The sequence below is a fragment of the Argentina silus genome, assembly GCF_951799395.1.
Source record: "Argentina silus genome assembly, chromosome: 13".
NCBI classification, from domain to species: Eukaryota; Metazoa; Chordata; class Actinopteri; order Argentiniformes; family Argentinidae; genus Argentina; species Argentina silus.
Window position 1 is genome coordinate 14,367,636 of NC_139667.1, and position 19,484 is coordinate 14,387,119.

The window sequence follows — 19,484 nt, forward strand, 5'->3', positions numbered from 1 at the left end:
AGCTATTCAGTGTGGATGGTTTTGTATTAGTTCTGCTCACGCTCTCCCTCCCTACCCCCCCCCCCCCCTCCCTGTGGTATGCACGTTTACATTGGCTTAGCAGCTCTGTTAGAATGGTTTCATGTTAGACACATTTCGTGCTGCAGGGTCGGTCAAGGGTTTTATTCTCTTCCCTCCGTTCTCCTCTCCTCCCCCAGTCATCACATCACTGTTATGTATAAATAGAGGACCTGCCTGGTGAGTATAACTCCCACCTGACGTTGATCAATGTACTCTCAGACATCTGGTCCGAGGGTGATCCAGTCAGGCCAGGAACGCTAGGAGAGGGTCTTCGCACAAACAGTTCACTTGATATTCTCTTGACAGCCTTGTCCATATGCTTTTTCATTGAGTTCTATTGATTTTAATAATAGTCTTATATATGTGGGCCGGGCCAACATTGAATGGTATGTTAGGTATGCTAGGTATGTAAGCACTTGATCAGCTGATCAGCTTCTAACTTCAGTTGGATCAATCTTCTTCATGTAACCAACTCACAAAACCAGTTGGCAGTCAGAATGTGAAACCAACGTTCATCAATCGGCATCTTGTGAGCTGTCATCATAAAGCCCGGTTCACTATGGGACAATGTCCATATAAGGAACAAGAGACGATTATGTCATCCTTGGCAGATCTGGACTTTGTTATTCTCTAATGCCTGTAAGCAGGACGTCTCCTCATTCATTGTGTGTGCTGATGTCATAATCCTGAGTCGATGGCTTTGCCCAGTTTTCCGTTGATGACGTGATGGTCACAGGAGAGTTGAAGGAATAGTCAGGTTCTCCACTAGTCCTATAACCCCCCCCCCCCCCCCCCCCCCACACACACACACACACACACACACAGGTTGATGTTGCAGCTACACTAGACAGTGGCTGAATCTTTAACTACAAGTCTGTTTTATGATTATGATTCGTGTTTAATCAGGAGAGGCTTGATATTGTCTATTGTGTCATACATCCAGTGTATGATGTGAATGTACTAACCCAGTCCTCTGTGATCCTCCTGTGTGTGCAGGATGAGCTGGACCTGTCAGAGAAACACAGAGAGGCCATGTTCGCCCTGCCCGCTGAGAAGAAGTGGCAAATATACTGCAGCAAGAAGAAGGTGAGAGAGCTGTGTGTGTGTGTGTGTGTGTGTGTGTGTGAGAGAGAAGAAATATATCTACTGCAGCAAGAAGAAGCTAACAACACTCCCTCCAGGAGACCATGTTGCTTCAAGTGTTTGTCTTCTCTTTCTGTGTCTGCGCGTGTGCATTAGCTACACTTTGTAAAGAGGTGTGTGTGTGTGTGTGTGTGTGTGTGTGTGTGTGTGTGTGTGTGTGTGTGTGTGTGTGTGTGTGTGTGTTTGATTAGCTACACTCTATAAAAAGGGGATTTCTGCTGGTGTGTGTTTGGGAACTATTTTCATCTCAGTTGAAAGGAGCTGGCTGGTTGTGCAGCTGGAGAGAGGGGGGGGGGGGGGGAGGGAGAGGGAGATGGAGAGAGGCGGAGAGGGAGACAGAGGATCAGTCCTCAGTGTGAGAAAGAGTTCTTTTATCACAACTGCCAGACAAAACACTGGCCAACACTGCCCCCTCCCCCCTTTCCCTCACACACACACACACACACACACACACACACACCCTCCACCCTGTCAGTGCCCCCTTAGCTACCATGCTGTTACCTCAGTGTTGTAACTGACCTACTAAGAGGGCCTTGGTTACAGTAGCAGTACATCAGTAATGAGTGGGAGATGTGGCAGGGTAGAGAGACTCTTAGTTACAGTAGCAGTGTATTAGTCACCAGTGGGAGATGTGGCAGGGCAGAGAGACTCTTAGTTACAGTAGCAGTGTATTAGATGTGGCAGGGCAGTGATACATGTCACGAGTGGTCCCTACTAGCTACTGACCTCATTCCTGTTGACCCTCCACCAGCCCCTGTCAACAGCCACGGGAGAGCTGTGTAGGGGGAGGGAGGGAGTGTGTGTGTGTGTGTGTGTGTGTAGTATCTCAACCATGCCTTTGTGTGTGTGTGTGTGCGTGTGTGTGTGTGTGTGTGTGTGTGTGTGTGCACGCTATCTCACCCCTGTCTGTCTATCTGTCTGTGTGTGTGTTACAGGAGCAAGAGGAGAACAAGGGAGCCACTAGCTGGCCAGAGTTCTACATCGACCAGCTCAACTCCATGGCTGCTGTAAGCTGCCCCCTCATTCGCTCATTGTAATGCATGGAATGGAATAAGGAATGGATTTTATTCTATTCCATGCATTACAATGAGCCCGTCCTCTGATTTCTACCTCCACTGCTGCCTACCTACCATGCAACCTCATCAAATACCTGTTCAAGTTGTCATTGGCTACCATGCAGATATAAACAAACAAACAAATACAAACAGTCAGACAAGCATCAACCATGCAGAGCCATATGATTGTGGTTTTCTGGCCCCTCAATAGACCCTGTGTTTAATAGGCCGTATTTCTCCTTGTAAAAGCTAAGGGTCTAGAACTGAACCTGGGGCACATTACAGTGAATTAGGGAGTAATATCTATGTGTTTTATAGTTCAGCCTCGAGAGGGGAATCTGTGTGTGTGTATATAACACTGCATATTTACCACAGCTGTTAACAACTGTAGAACTCTCAGGAATGCCACACGCAACACATGATTTGTTAAGGCTTCTACATACTTCTGCGTCACTTGTGCAACTAGTACACGGTTCGCGCTGCGCAACACTGTCGCAAGCACTCATACTTCTGCGTAGCCTACGTGCAGCCTGTGCCAGTGGTGTCACTACACTTCTGTACACACTTCTGGCGGCTTTCATATTACCAATTACATAATTAATGGTTGAGAACAGCTGCAGTCAAAGTAGGGTAGCAGAAGTTTGACTGCACTGTAGGCTAGTGGCTAGTTAGAAAACAAAGCTAACTAGCTAGCTAGTAAACAAAGGGTGCCTGTATTTACTTCCAGCCAGGAGAGCATAACGAAGGTGGGCTTTGTATGATTTCCAGCCTCAATCTTCTGTCCCGAATCTTCTTCCACTACTGAACTACTTCAGCTCCGCCTCCATTCACTAACCAACCAATCAATGGTGTGCAACATCGACGCGGCCGGTCACTCATCGAGAAATCGAGCTAGGTGTACGACACCCTGTACAATCTCCTCTGCAAGAGTTGCGCAACCTTCACAAACCTACTCAGACCCCTGGCTGCGTTGTTGTCGATGAAGCATGAATCGGCCTTTAGGTTTGTCTACTGGATACAGATTAAGCCTAATCCTAGACTAAAAAGCATCTATCATGGAATGGGTCTGAGAGCTTAAATTCATCTGACCTGAGAAATACCATGCTTAAAACCAAGCTAAAACCACCACAATGAGTTGAATGACATTGCTTGGCTACATGGTATGTTTGATAAGTGAGTACCAGGAGTCTGAGTCTAAGGATGCCTCTGTTCTCTCCTTCAGAGGAAGACTCTCCTGGCGCTGGAAAAGGAGGATGAGGAGGAGAGGAACAAGACCATCGAGAGCTTGAAGACAGCTCTAAGGACACAACCTATGAGGTATACATATGAGACACACACACACACACACACACACACACACACACACATATTCCTATTTACTCATACTTTTACTTATGCCTACTCAGTTTTCTTTATGATGTATGTGTTAACGTTGTGAGTCTTGAAGCGTGACACACCAGGCAGCCTTGCTTGTGTCTGGGTAAATGCACTGAGCCTTCTGTGTCCCAGTCTATTCATCATAATTAGACTGACGTCATGTGATTAATCACCCGGCTTTGAGAGCTTGGGTTATTGTGTTGAGAGCTGTTCTCAAGGCCCCCAGTTCCCCAGCCCCAGTCGCAGTTCAGAACTTCAAATCCACATTCCAATGTCCGTTTGTCCTATAAACACTTATAGCCAGTTGTGGTTGAATGTTTATTACTTGTTTGATCTTGGCTCCTCACCATTCTGTAATGGAACTTGTCAGCTGTGGAATGAGCCTCTCACCTCAGATGTGGTGTAGGCCCTGATAGTGTAGTTGGAGGTCAGATTGAGCCTGTGTCTAGCTTTGTCTCAACACATCTACTCTCTTTTCTCATGGTGCGCTGGGCCAGAAAATCTGTGACATAGTCAGTTATGGCCTGCACACTCCCTTATTGGTTTCTACAACACTCAAGGTTACGTTACCCTCTCCCCAGGTTTGTGACTCGCTTCATCGACCTGGACGGTTTGACCTGCATCCTGAACTTCCTGAAGACCATGGACTACGAGACAACCGAGTCTCAGATCCACACGTCTCTGATTGGCTGCATCAAGGCCCTGATGAACAACTCCCAAGGCCGCGCCCACGTCCTCTCTCACTCCGAGAGCATCAACATCATCGCCCAGAGCCTGGCCACGGAGAACGTCAAGACTAAGGTGTGTGTGTGTGTGCGTGTGTGTGTGACTACAACTTCGGTACATCAGATAATGAAGCATTTCTGTGTCAGGCTGGACAAAATAAAGATCTCTCTTCTTTTCTGCTCTATTCTACTTTACTCTCTATTCTAATGTATTATACTCTACTCTACTCCTATTCTAATCTACTCTACTCTATTCTACTATATTATTTTCCCAGGTGGCGGTACTGGAGATAATGGGTGCAGTGTGCCTGGTGCCAGGCGGCCACAGGAAGATCCTGGAGTCCATGCTGCACTACCAGAAGTTTGCCTGCGAGAGGACGCGCTTCCAGGTAGGATACCATAGCATCATCACAACACTCGATTACCTTTACCAAGCACTCAATGATAGGGGATCGTTTCATACAGTCAAAGTGTTTGATTTCCCAGCCATACATACATACATACATTATCACAACACATTATCACTTCATAAAAGCACTTTGTTATATCATGTTGCATGGTTTTATTCACTAAAAGTATTGAATCAAAGCAGCCTAACAATGTCCTGACTGTGGTGGCCAGTGGCTGTGGTGGCCAGTGGCTGTGGTGGCCAGTGGCTGTGGTGGCCAGTGGCTGTGGTGGCCAGTGAGTGAGGTCTCATGCCTCTCTGTGTGTATTGTAGACTCTGTTGAACGACCTGGACCGGAGTACGGGCCGCTACAGAGACGAGGTCAACCTGAAGACTGCCATCATGTCCTTCATCAACGCCGTGCTCAGCCAGGGGGCAGGGGAGGTGGGTACTCCTCTCTTACGACTAAGTAGCCAACATAGAGCCTTTATAAAGCCTATACTGTATATGCTTCACAGGGAGCAGGGGAGGTGGGTAACTCCTCTTACACACTAGGTTTCATTACTTATGAAGTAGCCCACATAAGGCCTTTATAAAGCCTACATATATGCCTCACAGGGGCTGGGAAGGATTCTACTGAAGGTTTCATTACGTATGACTAAGTAGCCTACATAAAGTCTTTATAAAGCCTACATATACTGTATGGGGGGGGGGGTTCTCCTCTTACCGTCACATGTAGTGTTATTATAGAGGGTAGCTGTGATTTGTAATGTATACGTATGTAAAGCGTCAACAACCGTGATGATTGTACCCTACAGTCGAGTCTGGAGTTCAGGATTCACCTGCGGTACGAGTTCCTCATGTTGGGTATACAGCCGATCATCGACAAACTACGTTCCCATGACAACTCCACGTTAGACAGGTGAGTCGAGGCGTTCTCTCGGTATGCTAAATTACTTCTGCTGTACAGTACATCTAAACCACTGACATATCCAACCCCTGTAGATTCGACACAACTGTATGTTGGACACCCAGCTGTAGTAGGCTCTGTCTGACCGTTAGGTGTGTTGTTGTGTTGTAGGCATCTGGACTTCTTTGAGATGCTGAGGAACGAGGATGAGTTGTCCTTGTCCAAACGCTTTGAGTCTGTAAGTGATACTCTTCATCTTCACCTCTACAGCAGACAAACATATACTGTACATCAGGAGAGGCAGGCGGAGGACGGGCTCATTGTAACGCATGGAACAGAATGAGGAATGGTATCAAACGCGCGGATTACAATGAGCCCGTCCTCCGATTTCTTCCTTCCACCAGCCTCCCTTGATACTGAACATGTAGTTTCCCTTAGTTTCTCTATACCATTCTTCTAACATCCCTGGATTGTTCTTGGTTCCAGGTGCACATCGACACGAAGAGTGCCACCCAGGTGTTTGAGCTGATAAAGAAGAAGATGAACCACACAGACGCACATCCGCACTTTATCTCTGTCCTGCAGCACTGCCTCCTCATGCCCCGTAAGTTACGTTAGTCTCTGCCATGTTGGTTTTTAACTCAATTCAATCCATTTCACTTGGATCTTGTTCTGCAGCAATTGAGTTAACATTGTTATCGTTGTTGGAGGACAATTCATACAGTTGTTATTTACGCAGAAGAAGAATCCTGGAAAATCTTGAGGTTTTCCTGGAAAGCTGTTATCTTCAGCTGGTTGAATTGGGGCCTGCGAGTCTTCCAACTCTGTCAGAAGATGTTTTTGTTTTGAACCCAGACTCTGAGTTATTCAGCGTTCCCCCCCGTGTTCCAGCTCTGACAGCTAGATTGTTTGTCCTCTCGGAGGGGTTCAACACTGTTATAAATCACTCTCCTAAATAACTGCAGTTAACCTGATGGACTGAACTCTCTAGGTAGTTGAATGTGCTGGGAAGTTATTGTAGGAATGCTGCCTATTTGAGGCATGTGTCTGTATAGGGTCATGGGATTGATAAGAAGAAGTTTGTCCGCTACAGTGAACGTCTTGTTTCCCCACTTTACTGTGCTATTTGTTTTCCCGTGGGAGTTGATCAAACCCGGGTCATACATGTATGTGCCTCACAAGACTGTGTTTGTCTGCTGAGCTGAAGCCTAGCCATGAGCTTGGGGAGCTCCAGGGATGTGTCTTAACGCTGCACTCTCTCTCTCTGTAGACAAGCGTAGTGGGAACACGGTTCAGTACTGGCTCCTCCTGGACCGAATCGTGCAACAGATCGTCCTGCAGAACGACAAAGGTCACGACCCTGACGTCACGCCCCTGGAGAACTTCAACGTGAAGAACGTGGTGCGCATGTGAGTGACCTGAGAGAACCGGACACAAGAGGAGATACATAGCCCTGTCCTGTCCTGTTACAATCTTGTATTCCACATTCCATTCTATACTAGGTATTCCAGTGTGACTATTCCTATCCTCTGATACCCTCCACAGATCAACAAGGGATTATGTGGATTTTACTGGGATTTTAATGATTCAAATTCTGAAAGAACAGCCCTGTCCAATCTAGACACAAAACCCTAGCCCCTAGTCCCCACTCTCTAGCCCCTACTGCCTACTCTCTAGCCCCTACTCTCTAGCCCCTACTCTCTAGCCCCTACTCCCTAGCCCCTACTCCCTAGCCCCTACTCCCTAGCCCCTACTCCCTCGACACCTGTGCAGATACCACGAGTAGGAAACAGAGGGTTATTGTTTTGACATGAATTATCTCTTCTTCAGACGTCCTCCTCCCAGTAATATTTCTATATATGATGTCCCATCTTCTCCTCAATTTACAACCCTGTTTTCCATCGTCTGCGTCGGAGTATTCCAGCACACATATCCTGACCCCCTAATGCGCTCCACAAATCAAAGTCATTTCCATAATTCATTTTTGAAAATATAATCCGGACCCCTTAATCCAGAATGGAAGCTCTCTGAGCTGTTTTTGGACGAGGAAGCCAGTGACATCTATCTTATGGGGCCCTACTAGGGTGTAGGGGGATGATTTGGGATTGGGTTTACTGGCACCCTACTGCTAGTTCACTGATCACCACTGAATTAAGTTTCTAGTTAAGCCTAAACCAGTAGTGAGACTGTGATGCCATGAACCTGAGCCCTTCAATGATGTTCTTCTGTCTGTCTGTCTGTCTGTCGTCAGGCTGGTCAACGAGAATGAGGTCAAGCAGTGGAAAGAACAGGCTGAGAAGATGAGAAAAGGTACACACACACACACACACACACACACACACAAATTAAGTTTAATAAACAAATAAATAAATCTGTAGAAAGATCCTGTAGTATATCCCTGGCTGACCCCTCTGTCCTGGTCCAGAGCACTATGAGCTACAGCAGAGGTTTGATAAGAAGGAGCGGGAGTGTGATGCCAAGACCCAGGAGAAGGAGGACATGATGCAGACGCTGAACAAGATGAAGGAGAAGCTGGAGAAGGAGAGCACAGAGCACAAGGCTGTCAAACAGCAAGTCACTGACCTCTCAATCAGACTGCACGACCTCAGCACTGTATGTTACACAAACACAACCCCTCTCTCTCTCTCTCTCTCTCTCGCTGTCTCTCTCTCTCCATCCTCTCTCTGTCTCCCCATCGCTCTCTCTGTCCTCCCTTTCTCTCTCTCAGCCAGGCTGCATGACCTCAGCACTGTACGTTACATAAACACAACCCCTCTGTCCTCTCTCTCTCTGTCGTTCCATATCGCTACCTCCTGTCCTCTCTCTCTCTCTCTCTCTCTCCCTCTCTCTCTCCTTCTCTCCCTCTACCCCCCCTGAAGCTCTTGAGTGTATGTATATATTACAACCCAGCAATGTATTTCATATCAACAGATATTCATCTTAACTGCTTACAGCACATGGTGTCCATTGTGTAACCTATGAAGTACAAAATGGAGTGTGTACAAATGGAGTGTGTAACCTACAGTATGAAGTATATACTAACTGTCTGTGTCTAAATGTGTTTCCAGAGGCCCAACCTCAGTGTCCCGGGTGGACCACCCCTCCCACCAGGAGCCCCCGGGGGTCCCATCCCTCCCCCTCCCTCCCAGGCAGGCATGCCCCCTCCCCCTCCACCCCCTCCTGGGGGGGCACCTCCACCCCCTCCGCCTGGCGGACCCCCACCTCCTCCAGGCATGCCCCCCTTCGGCCCTCCTCCACCCCCAGGAGCACCACTGGGTCCTGGGATGAAGAAGAAGAACATCCCCCAACCCTCCAACGCCCTCAAGTCCTTCAACTGGGCCAAGCTGGCTGAGGTACGGCAAGCTGCTGAGGACACACTGTATAGGATGTTGTTGCTCATGCAGATATATTTGATAGAACGGATATTCCCATTCAAATGACATGCAATCAATACAGTTGACGGGCCTCTGGGAGGTTTTCTGTTGTTGTTGTTGTATGTTCTAAAGAAATGTGTGTGTTCTATCTCTGTAGTGTGTTCTACTTTAGTGTTACAGCGTGTACAGGCGCAGACATAGTAAATGTTGCCGTAGTCATGGTAAATGTTGTGTTGGCGTTGTCATGGTGAATGTCGTGTTCGTGTAGTCATGGTGAATATTGTTTTGCAGAACAAGCTGGAGGGGACGGTGTGGTCGGACGTTGATGACCTCAAGGTATTCAAGGTCTTGGACCTGGAGGACATAGAGAAGACCTTCTCAGCCTACCAGAGACAGCAGGTACGGTACTGATCACCACTGAGACACTCAGTGGTAATAGAGAAGATGTGTTCACTAGCTCACCGAATTTCACTCTCCACAGATGTGCATGTTAACTACTGACAATGTTGCCATGGAGTCTGTACTGTTCCATCAACACCACTTGTGCTGAACACATGCCGCATGCTTTAGCTCTCCTAAAACTCCAGCCAGACATTCTTAGTAGTACTTCATCTACTGCTCCAGAACCCTAGTCGGCAGACACACTGGAACATTCTCCAACCCCTGCCATCATTCCAGAACTCCGCTCGATCACAGCGCTCCGTCAGGACAGGAACTGGCACGGGATGTATCCTGGCCTAGCCACAGACAGAAACGGTGTTGTCAGGCGTTTCGAGGGTCCGTCTGCGTAAATGAATCATCGACAGGAAGCTAGTTGGCAGGAAGCAGCTGCACTGATAACTGTGTCCTTGAAACGCGGTCTACGCCAGAACAGAACAGCGTGGCGTGTTTCACTCAACGTCTACATCCCCTGCACACTTCACTAGTCACATGTTTGTTTCCCCTGACAAGAATGTGTCATTGAGGAGTTCCTGGCCCATAGAGTACGCTTTTTTTTTCTGAGTGATGATAGGCCACGCTGTTTATGATGTTATTGAAGCACAGTTAATTTGGCGTCTTCTCTCTCTCACTCTTCCACTTACTACGCCTCTCCTCACCAACGCATCTCTGGTCATTGATTTGGCTGAACTGACCTTTTTATGCTGTTAATGCACCATACTGCTGTAATGCACCATACTGCTGTAATTCACCATACTGCTGTAATGCACCATACTGCTGTAATGCACCATACTGCTGTAATTCACCATACTGCACGCTTGGTCTAACCGATGCTGCCATCTCGTCCTTGCTTCCTGCTGCTCTTTAGGACTTCTTTATGACCAACAAGGTGAGTGACCTCTCTCGATGACCCTTGTCATGTGATGTGTCTGTCTGCGTCATTAGCGTCCGCTATCGTAGCGTCCATTAACGTTGCGTTGCCTTCATCCTTGTCCTTGACCCTGTCCTGTCCGTGTCTGTTTTAGGTTCCATGTTGGGTAACACGTGTGAAAGCAACTTCCTGCTGTCTCTCTTTGTGTGTTTTTATGAGGAATTCGCCTCTGACTAAAAGTATCCAAATGATGTCTGTTTTAAGAATATACTTCTTAAAAGAAACACCACGTTTGTTTATTTCTTTTCAATATGTTTCTGTGAGTAATTAGGCAAATTGGTTGTGTGGTGAACAGTCAACTCTGTTAGCAGCTGGAGCCTCAGTCTCACAGCTATAAAAAGTGCCAGATATCCGTTTTCTAAAAGCCAATCTCTCCTGTATTCTTGGAATGAAGCCCCCCTAAATAAAAACAGACAGTTGATGGCTAAACACGCTAGCTGGCTAAACACGCTAGCTGGCTATACACACTAGCAAGCTATCTCCCACAGTCTGTTCCCCAGCTGTCCTAGATGTGTGTAGCTGTGTTAGAGCAACCACTATACTACTCCCAGTGAGGGGCACCATGGGCTGTTTCATGTTCCCGTTGTGTGTCTCTTGTGCATGTTTTAAGGTTTATTGTGCATGTGTTTTGTGGTGTGTGTGTGTGTGTGTGTTTCATTCTCTTGCTCTCCCTGTACATGTGTGTTGTTCTCTCTCTCTCTCTCTCCCTTTACAGTATGTGTGTGTGTCTGTTTGCCTGGTTTGTTGACTGGTTACTATTGTTACCATTGTTTTAAATGGAGCTAATACAAGACGGTGAGGGTGTGATTGAAGATGTCTCAATAAAAACACTTGTTCCTACGGCTGTATAATATCGCCAGGCCAGGCCTGTGCAGGTGTGAGGTGAGGCAGCCCACCTCCTACCCTGACATGGCCCTGGGACACTGTTATTCACAGTTGGGTGTGGCTGGCCGCCCTGCCTGTTAGAGCATCGTTAAGGTCCTGTAGATACAGGCTTCTGCTGTGCTCAGCATACTGCAAATCCAAGTGCTTCAGGACGATGAGTGATTACTTACAGTAGCTGTGTGTGTGTGTGTGTGTGTGTGTGTGTGTGCGTGCGTATGAATCAGAATGAGTAGCAAAGCTGTCCCAAATCCAGTCTGATGTTATGAAACAGATTACCAACTGTTGTTCCTGAATAAAGCCTTCCCTCCTGACTGTTGTTCTCCCAAACAGAAAGAGTCAGAGGACGACCATGTGACCTCTAAGAAAGTCAAGGAGCTGTCTGTCATCGACGGGCGCAGAGCTCAGAACTGCAACATCCTCCTCTCTCGGTTAGTATCCGTCCCTTTCCTCTTCCTGCCCCTCTCCTCTCCTCCCCTCCCTGCCCCTCTCCTCTCCTCTCTCTCATGGCTGCAGAGGAGAGCATGTTCTCAATCACCTGACCTAGTAAGATAAGTGTTGAATGAAAGTGAATATAAATAGTGTCTGACCTCTCCACACCATGACTGAGTGTCCTATCTGGCGGAGATGGCTTAGTATGATCATTTACATCCATGTGACGTGTGCTTGAAATGACCATTCCTCTCTCTCCTACTGTACAGAACACAGTCTCGCTACATGACAGGGAGTTGCTGTACGCTGTTCTATTGAGCTATTCTCTATTTACACCCACTTCAACTTAACCCATGGGATCATTTTTCATGTCTGACAACGTGTTTAAAGTTTGAGCGCGGCCAAGAGTCGTGTGTTTTCGTAACGGGGTGATGTTCGCCAGGAGCCTTCTTCTAAGAGTCTTCGTTTACCGTCCTCCCTGGTCTCCACGGCAACAGCTATAAACAAGACATTGTGGCCTGGAGCGTGTTCAGTAGCGTTTAGCAAAGAATTTATACACTGTGGATGAAACTTTTAGAAAGTTGCAGGATTCAACTATTTTTATTGTTTCCTGTGTTTAGCATTTCGTTGGGTATTTATGGTTATGATGTTCCACTCCTCTCACTGGCACACCTGGGGGGATAAATCTCCTGCTATAACTTTGGATCAACATGCTTGTATGTCACTTGCAGCAGACAACATTGATTATGACGTTATCATACTGTACTCAGAAACCTATAATTGATGCATTAGTTTGGCAGAATCAGTTGATGCTGACTGTGAGAGATCCAGTATTCTGTCCTACAGCAGTGTGGTCTGTTAGGGCTGTAGGCTGTGTGTTGGTTAGGGCTGTAGGCTGTGTGTTGGTTAGGGCTGTAGGCTGTGTGTTGGTTAGGGCTGTAGGCTGTGTGATGGTTAGGGCTGTAGGCTGTGTGTTGGTTAGGGCTGTAGGCTGTGTGATGGTTAGGGCTGTAGGCTGTGTGATGGTTAGGGCTGTAGGCTGTGTGTTGGTTAGGGCTGTAGGCTGTGTGTTGGTTAGGGCTGTAGGCTGTGTGATGGTTAGGGCTGTAGGCTGTGTGATGGTTAGGGCTGTAGGCTGTGTGTTGGTTAGGGCTGTAGGCTGTGTTGGTTAGGGCTGTAAACTGTGTTGGTTAGGGCTGTAGGCTGTGTGATGGTTAGGGCTGTAGGCTGTGTGTTGGTTAGGGCTGTAAGCTGTGTTGGTTAGGGCTGTAAGCTGTGTGTTGGTTAGGGCTGTAAGCTGTGTGTTGGTTAGGGCTGTAAGCTGTGTTGGTTAGGGCTGTAGGCTGTGTGTTGGTTAGGGCTGTAGGCTGTGTGATGGTTAGGGCTGTAGGCTGTGTGATGGTTAGGGCTGTAGGCTGTGTGTTGGTTAGGGCTGTAGGCTGTGTGTTGGTTAGGGCTGTAGGCTGTGTGATGGTTAGGGCTGTAGGCTGTGTGTTGGTTAGGGCTGTAGGCTGTGTGTTGGTTAGGGCTGTAGGCTGTGTGATGGTTAGGGCTGTAGGCTGTGTGTTGGTTAGGGCTATAAGCTGTGTTGGTTAGGGCTGTAGGCTGTGTGTTGGTTAGGGCTGTAGGCTGTGTGATGGTTAGGGCTGTAGGCTGTGTTGGTTAGGGCTGTAAACTGTGTTGGTTAGGGCTGTAGGCTGTGTGTTGGTTAGGGCTGTAAGCTGTGTGTTGGTTAGGGCTGTAGGCTGTGTTGGTTAGGGCTGTAAGCTGTGTTGGTTAGGGCTGTAAGCTGTGTGTTGGTTAGGGCTGTAAGCTGTGTGTTGGTTAGGGCTGTAAGCTGTGTGTTGGTTAGGGCTGTAGGCTGTGTGTTGGTTAGGGCTGTAAGCTGTGTTGGTTAGGGCTGTAAGCTGTGTGTTGGTTAGGGCTGTAAGCTGTGTGTTGGTTAGGGCTGTAAGCTGTGTTCCTGGGTTTCCTGGCAGAGGAGAAGGAGGGTGCGTGAGTCAGTGGATCTGTTCAGAGAGCAGATCCAGCAGTTTCAGGTCCAGGCTGTCAGCCACCTGCTCTCTCTGGCTGCTGGTTGCTCTCCCTCCCTCTCTCTCTCTCTCTCCCTCTCCTTCTCCCTCCCTCTCCCTCTCTCTGGCACGGTATTGGGACTTTGAACATGGACTCTCTGGTGCTGTAATGGAGGCTGTGATGTCGGGTTATTTAGGGACTCACCGTTTCCTGTACAGTCACTCTCACAGAGCTGTTTCAACACAGCTCTATTTAAACATGAATACTGCACATGGATAATGGAGAACACACACGTGTTTGATACCATTCCGTATAAATCGTTCCATGCTTTACGATGAGCCCGTCCTCTGATTTCTGCCTCCACCAGCCTCCCCTGCTGCAACTACAGTTTACAGCGATATACAGTAGACTAGTGAGACATGTTAGGTGATGGGGCAGTGGTGTTTATTAACTGGTGTGATATGTTGTCCTTAAATAACCCCTTTAAGTGCTCCCAGGTTTTACATGACATGAATACAGTACATGTTTTGTGTGTTCGGTTATGAATACATGTTCTGTGTGTTCTGTTAGGAATACATGTCCTGTGTGTTCTACCTGTGATGTACTGTGTAGTTCCCCATAGTGATGGTGATGTCATTATGTTCCAGGCTTAAACTGAGCAATGAGGAGATCAAGAGAGCCATCCTGACTATGGACGAACAGGAGGACCTGCCCAAGGATATGCTGGAGCAGGTACGTACTTCAATACAGAAAGTTATACATGGATGCACATACATACATACATATATACATACATACATACATACATACATAAAGTTAAATATACTGTGCATACATCCATCCATCCATACATGCATGCATGCATGCTTACATACAGTGCCTTCGGAAAGTATTCAGACCCCTTCACTTTTTCCACATTTTGTTGTGTTAAAGACTCAATTTCAAATGGATTAAATAAAACATTTTGCCATCAATCCACACACAGTACCCCATAATGACAAAGCGAAAACATTTTAGAAATGTTTATTTATTAAAATTTAAATACAGAAATATCTCGTACATAAGTATTCAGACCCTTTGCTATGACACTTAAATTTTTTAATAACACTCTTAAACTTTTAACTAGCTCAAATGCAAAAATGTCTTCAACAAGTCACTCGACAAGTTGACTTGAGTCCATCTGTGTGCAAGGATAATAGTTGATATCGGAATTAATATCTCTTGTTTTTATAGTGTCTGATTGGCATAGGAATCAATTACACACTGTGTAGATTAGGATGTCACTACCAACTCAGCAAATTTCATAATCTCTTGATCCTTACAAACTCCCCAGTCCCTGCCAGTGACAAACATACCCATAACTTGATGCAGCTACCACTATTCTTCACACGAGAGATGGTGCAGAAACTGCATTGCAGGTGCTGGATTTGCACTAAACTTAATGCTTTGTAGTAAAACCAAATGAACACATTTCCAGCCACTTTCTTTGCTGTATCACTTGAATTCATTGTTGCAAACACAATTATGGATATGAGAGATTATTTTCCATTAAGTGATTATTTTTGGCCACTTGGTTACAGACCAATTTTGTGGAGTGACTGAGATGATCATCAACTGTGCTTTTTTCCTCTCCGCCATTCAACTTTGTAGATTTTTGTAAGTCTCCCCAGGCCTCAGGGTAGCATTCCTGAGCAGTTTTGTTCCTCTCCATTTGCTCAGTTTTTCCTATGCAAATCAGAGACCCTATGAAAACAAAGATATTAATTCCATGAATTATTATCCTTGCATTAAGATGCATTCAATTCAATTTATTGAGCGATTTGTTGATGACATTTTTGCATTTTAGCTAATTTTACGAGTGTCATAGCAAAGGGTCTGAATACTTATGTACATGAGGTATTTCAATTGTAATAAATTTACTGAAATGTTGCTTTGTCATTCTGGGGTATTGTGTGTGGATTGATGGCAAATGATTTTAATTTAATCAATTTTAAATTGAGTCTATAACACAACAAAATGTGGAAAAAGTGAAGAGGTCTGAATACTTTCCGAAGACACTGTACATACATACATACATTTCTACCTCCACCAGCTGGCCCTATTCAACATGCTCTGTCACCAATGTAAGACTTGTCTGAAGTACGTACAGATCTGGAACGACCAGGCTATCCTTTTTAAGGGCTCCCTCGGTTCACTCTTCAAATGCATCAATGTCTAGATGACGTAGATGTAACTGTAAAACTCTGCATTCTTTCACGGTTCACTCACTCACGTTCTCTTTCTTGTCCTCCGCTAACCCCTCCGCAAACCCCTTAGCTTTCATTTTCTCCACCACCCCATCATTATGGAGGACTAGGTGGATGATAGAGTATTTCCACTGAGATGTGAGAGTAATTGGAGGCTGATCCAGTTTTATTGGTCTTTGCTCTGGTGTTGCTTTAATCTGCAGTCTTATTTGAAAGACTCTGACGTTTGTGTGTGTGTGTGTGTGTGTGTGTGTGTGTGTGTAGGGACTGGAGACTGGCAGAGGGAGTGTTTGTAGTGGTGAGGGTGGGGTGGATTGGGGTACACACACACACACACACACACACACACACACACACACACACACACACACATGGTACACACACACATAGTACACAGTACACACACACTATCTCCCTCTCACGCACGCACGCACACACACACACACTAAACACAGAGGGGTTATTTAGTGGGTTTAAAGCATCTGACTGTTGTTAGTGGTTCTGCTTGGCTGCCATGTCTGGGGGGCTCTGGGAGAGGAGTGGTACCAGCTGCCAGCCTGACACATCTGTTCTGTACAGGAGATTAACACTGCCAAAGCAAAGTCTGGGGGATTTCAACTGGATTTAAACAGCATTTACTGTACATTCTACATGCAGAGGACTTTGCCGTGTTTGGGATCACTGTCCACACCTATCCAAACACTGAATTTGTGGGTATTCCATCAATCGCAGATGGGGACTATCATCTATGCACTTTCAGAAACTGCTATCTGCAGTTTGATTGAATACCTGCCTTTGTCTTTCCCTCTAAAAGTAACCATCTACTGTGTGTGGCAGTGGAGGCTGGTGGAGGCAGAAATTGGAAGGCAGGCTCATTGTAATGCATGGCTAGTGTGTGACCATACCACAGAGTTGTAACCACTAGAATGGACACTTACCACAGAGTTCTAACAACACTAGAATGGACACATCGGTTCCAGAGAAGCAACAGAAGGGCGGTTAATCTAGGATTTGATTATGATATACAGTATCAGTCTGTTCTTACAGGACAGGACAGTTCAGTTCAGTTGACTGGTCTCTCTTCATTAATAACTGTCCTGTTCTCCGTTGTCTCCAGCTGTTGAAGTTCATCCCAGAGAAGAGTGATGTGGACTTGCTGGAGGAACACAAGCATGAGCTGGACCGCATGGCCAAGGCTGACCGCTTCCTCTACGAGATGAGCAGGTACACACACACACACACACACACACACACACACACACACACACACACACACACTCTCTCTCTCCAGGAATTGAATTTGAAACCTCTGATCTACTAACTGTTCCTCTGTTGTTGGTTGGTGTAAGAACATTGTGGTCCCACAGGCCATAACCCCTCTATACTGTACACATGAGAGAGGCAGCCTCAGTCAGGGTGGGATGCCTGTCCTGTGCTGTGGTATTACCAGAGCCATCTGGACCCTCTGTCACACAGATCAGGGGAGGACCTAGGACCACCAGTAGCATATGTCCACAGCATGGCAGTGGCACAGGCAAGGCTGGGTGTCACGGCCTACAGACTAATCACTCTGGCAGCTCGTCAGCCGACGGACATCCAGCAACATTACTGCAACATTAGCTGGAGCTTGTCAGACAGGCTTAGAGCTGTGTGACCTAGATCTGCCACAAAGACCTGAAAGGTCTTTTTCTTGTATTGGTTTTGACAAAAGAAACAATGTTGAGTGACTCTGACACAAACAACTAATCACAACAACCTCTTTTTCAAGGGAGACCTGTCTAAGATGGCGGCTTCAGTCTGGAACATTGCATGATCAACACACAGTGAACGTGACTACACACATAAAGACGTACTGTAGTACAGAAAAAGGATAGGTCTTTAAATGAGTCACAGTCTCCGGGCAGAGGGGGGTGGGGGGTGAGGTGGGAGGAGGCGTAGGTGGTAGCATTACTCTGCCTGTCTACAGTGTACCTCTATTGTTAATTGATTAATATGAAACCCCCCACCATCCCACTGAGGGAATTCTCAGCCAGCGGAGCACCAAACACACACACACACACACACACACACACACACACACACACACACCAGGTGGAATTCTCAGGCAACAAAGACCCAGTCCCCAGGGCTCTCTGATGTGGGAGGAATGCTGTTCACACAGTCACCTACTGAATGGTCAGATGCAGATTACATTACTAGTTTAACCAATAAACAATCTGCAGGTGCTATTGTCATGCTGCAGTGCCAATCTCTCCATCATATCACACGTCTTATACTGTGGGAATACCGGCTTCCTGCCAGGATCTGGCCTCCTTTCTGCTCTCTATTTTTGCTTCCTGAAAACATTGACGCCATGGCAACAGCGTATAGGGGAAGGGGAGGGAGGGAGAGGGGGAGGGTGAGAAAGAGTGGGAGGGAGAGAGAGAGAGAGAGAGAGGGAGAGAGGGAGAAAGAAAGAAAGAAAGAAAGAAAGAAAGAAAATACCTTCTTTAATAGATGTGTTTGGAGGTTGCCATTTTAGGACTGTAATTCAACAAGGCCATTTAGGGAAGATGTATTTTGTCTGCTGACAAAAGGGAAAAGATCAAGGTTGCGCAACCCAAAACCATCTCTTGCTCTGTCTCTTTCATGCATGCACACACACACACACACACACACACACACACTAGTCATTAGTCCACATTATACCTTATAGACACACACACACACACACACACACACACACACACACACACAGGCCTAAACCATCACCTGTGTTGACACTGTTAAACTGCCTGACCTAAAACACCAAAACAAGAGTCTGTTTTAATGTCAGATGATATTCATGACCCTGGAGCAGTCATAACATGGTATATGGTGGTGCTTCAGCGAGCTGGATATTGTGCCTAATGTTGTCTTTTACCTTTAATGTTGTCCTTCAACACAGAATCAACCACTATGGCCAGAGGCTGCAGTCTCTCTACTTCAAGAAGAAATTCGCTGAGAGAATCACCGAGGTCAAACCCAAAGTTGAGGGTAAGATTTAATTCACAATACACTGTATTTTACATGCTCATGTTATTGATAATTAAGCCATTTGTATTTGGGATCTCGGGGTAGGATTGATGTGAGCCAGTAAATGAGTGCCAGGTTCGAATTCCGCTACACCTGCATTCAGTCTAGTGGTTAGCACTGCCGCCTCCAGTCCAGTCCACACATTTCCCAGAGCGCATTTCTAGACACCGAAACCTGAACTTTACTCTCTGTCCCTTCTCTTTGTAATCCTGTGTCACTGCCTCCCCCCCCCCCACCCCCACTCCATGCCCCCCAGCCCTGTCCAATGCTTCTAAAGAGGTGCTCCACAGCCGTAACCTGAAGCAGCTTCTGGAGGTGGTCTTGGCCTTCGGGAACTACATGAACAAGGGTCAGAGAGGAAATGCCTACGGCTTCAAGGTCTCCTCGCTCAACAAGATTGCCGACACCAAGTCCAGTATCGACAAGTAAGAATCGGTCTTGTTCTGAGTCTCTATG

At 46.6% G+C, this 19,484-nt stretch overlaps 1 protein-coding gene across 4 annotated transcripts in view; it reads left to right on the forward strand.

Annotated features, from left to right (window-relative positions):
- daam1a (dishevelled associated activator of morphogenesis 1a) overlaps positions 1-19,484 on the forward strand; it is a 52,629-nt gene that overhangs the window by 26,929 nt on the left and 6,216 nt on the right. For 3 of the 4 annotated variants that reach the window (XM_083683708.1, XM_083683707.1, XM_083683709.1), the window contains exons 3-22: positions 1,057-1,146; positions 2,139-2,210; positions 3,481-3,575; positions 4,217-4,436; positions 4,636-4,749; positions 5,082-5,192; positions 5,567-5,670; positions 5,830-5,896; positions 6,145-6,262; positions 6,929-7,067; positions 7,910-7,968; positions 8,084-8,271; positions 8,727-9,011; positions 9,324-9,431; positions 10,339-10,359; positions 11,617-11,714; positions 14,376-14,460; positions 17,092-17,198; positions 18,901-18,989; positions 19,285-19,453. In XM_083683708.1, coding sequence (XP_083539834.1) covers positions 1,057-1,146; positions 2,139-2,210; positions 3,481-3,575; positions 4,217-4,436; positions 4,636-4,749; positions 5,082-5,192; positions 5,567-5,670; positions 5,830-5,896; positions 6,145-6,262; positions 6,929-7,067; positions 7,910-7,968; positions 8,084-8,271; positions 8,727-9,011; positions 9,324-9,431; positions 10,339-10,359; positions 11,617-11,714; positions 14,376-14,460; positions 17,092-17,198; positions 18,901-18,989; positions 19,285-19,453 — 2,339 coding nt within the window. The remainder of the gene's footprint in view (positions 1-1,056; positions 1,147-2,138; positions 2,211-3,480; positions 3,576-4,216; positions 4,437-4,635; positions 4,750-5,081; positions 5,193-5,566; positions 5,671-5,829; positions 5,897-6,144; positions 6,263-6,928; positions 7,068-7,909; positions 7,969-8,083; positions 8,272-8,726; positions 9,012-9,323; positions 9,432-10,338; positions 10,360-11,616; positions 11,715-14,375; positions 14,461-17,091; positions 17,199-18,900; positions 18,990-19,284; positions 19,454-19,484) is intronic. The other variant, XM_083683710.1, reaches the window with a different exon arrangement.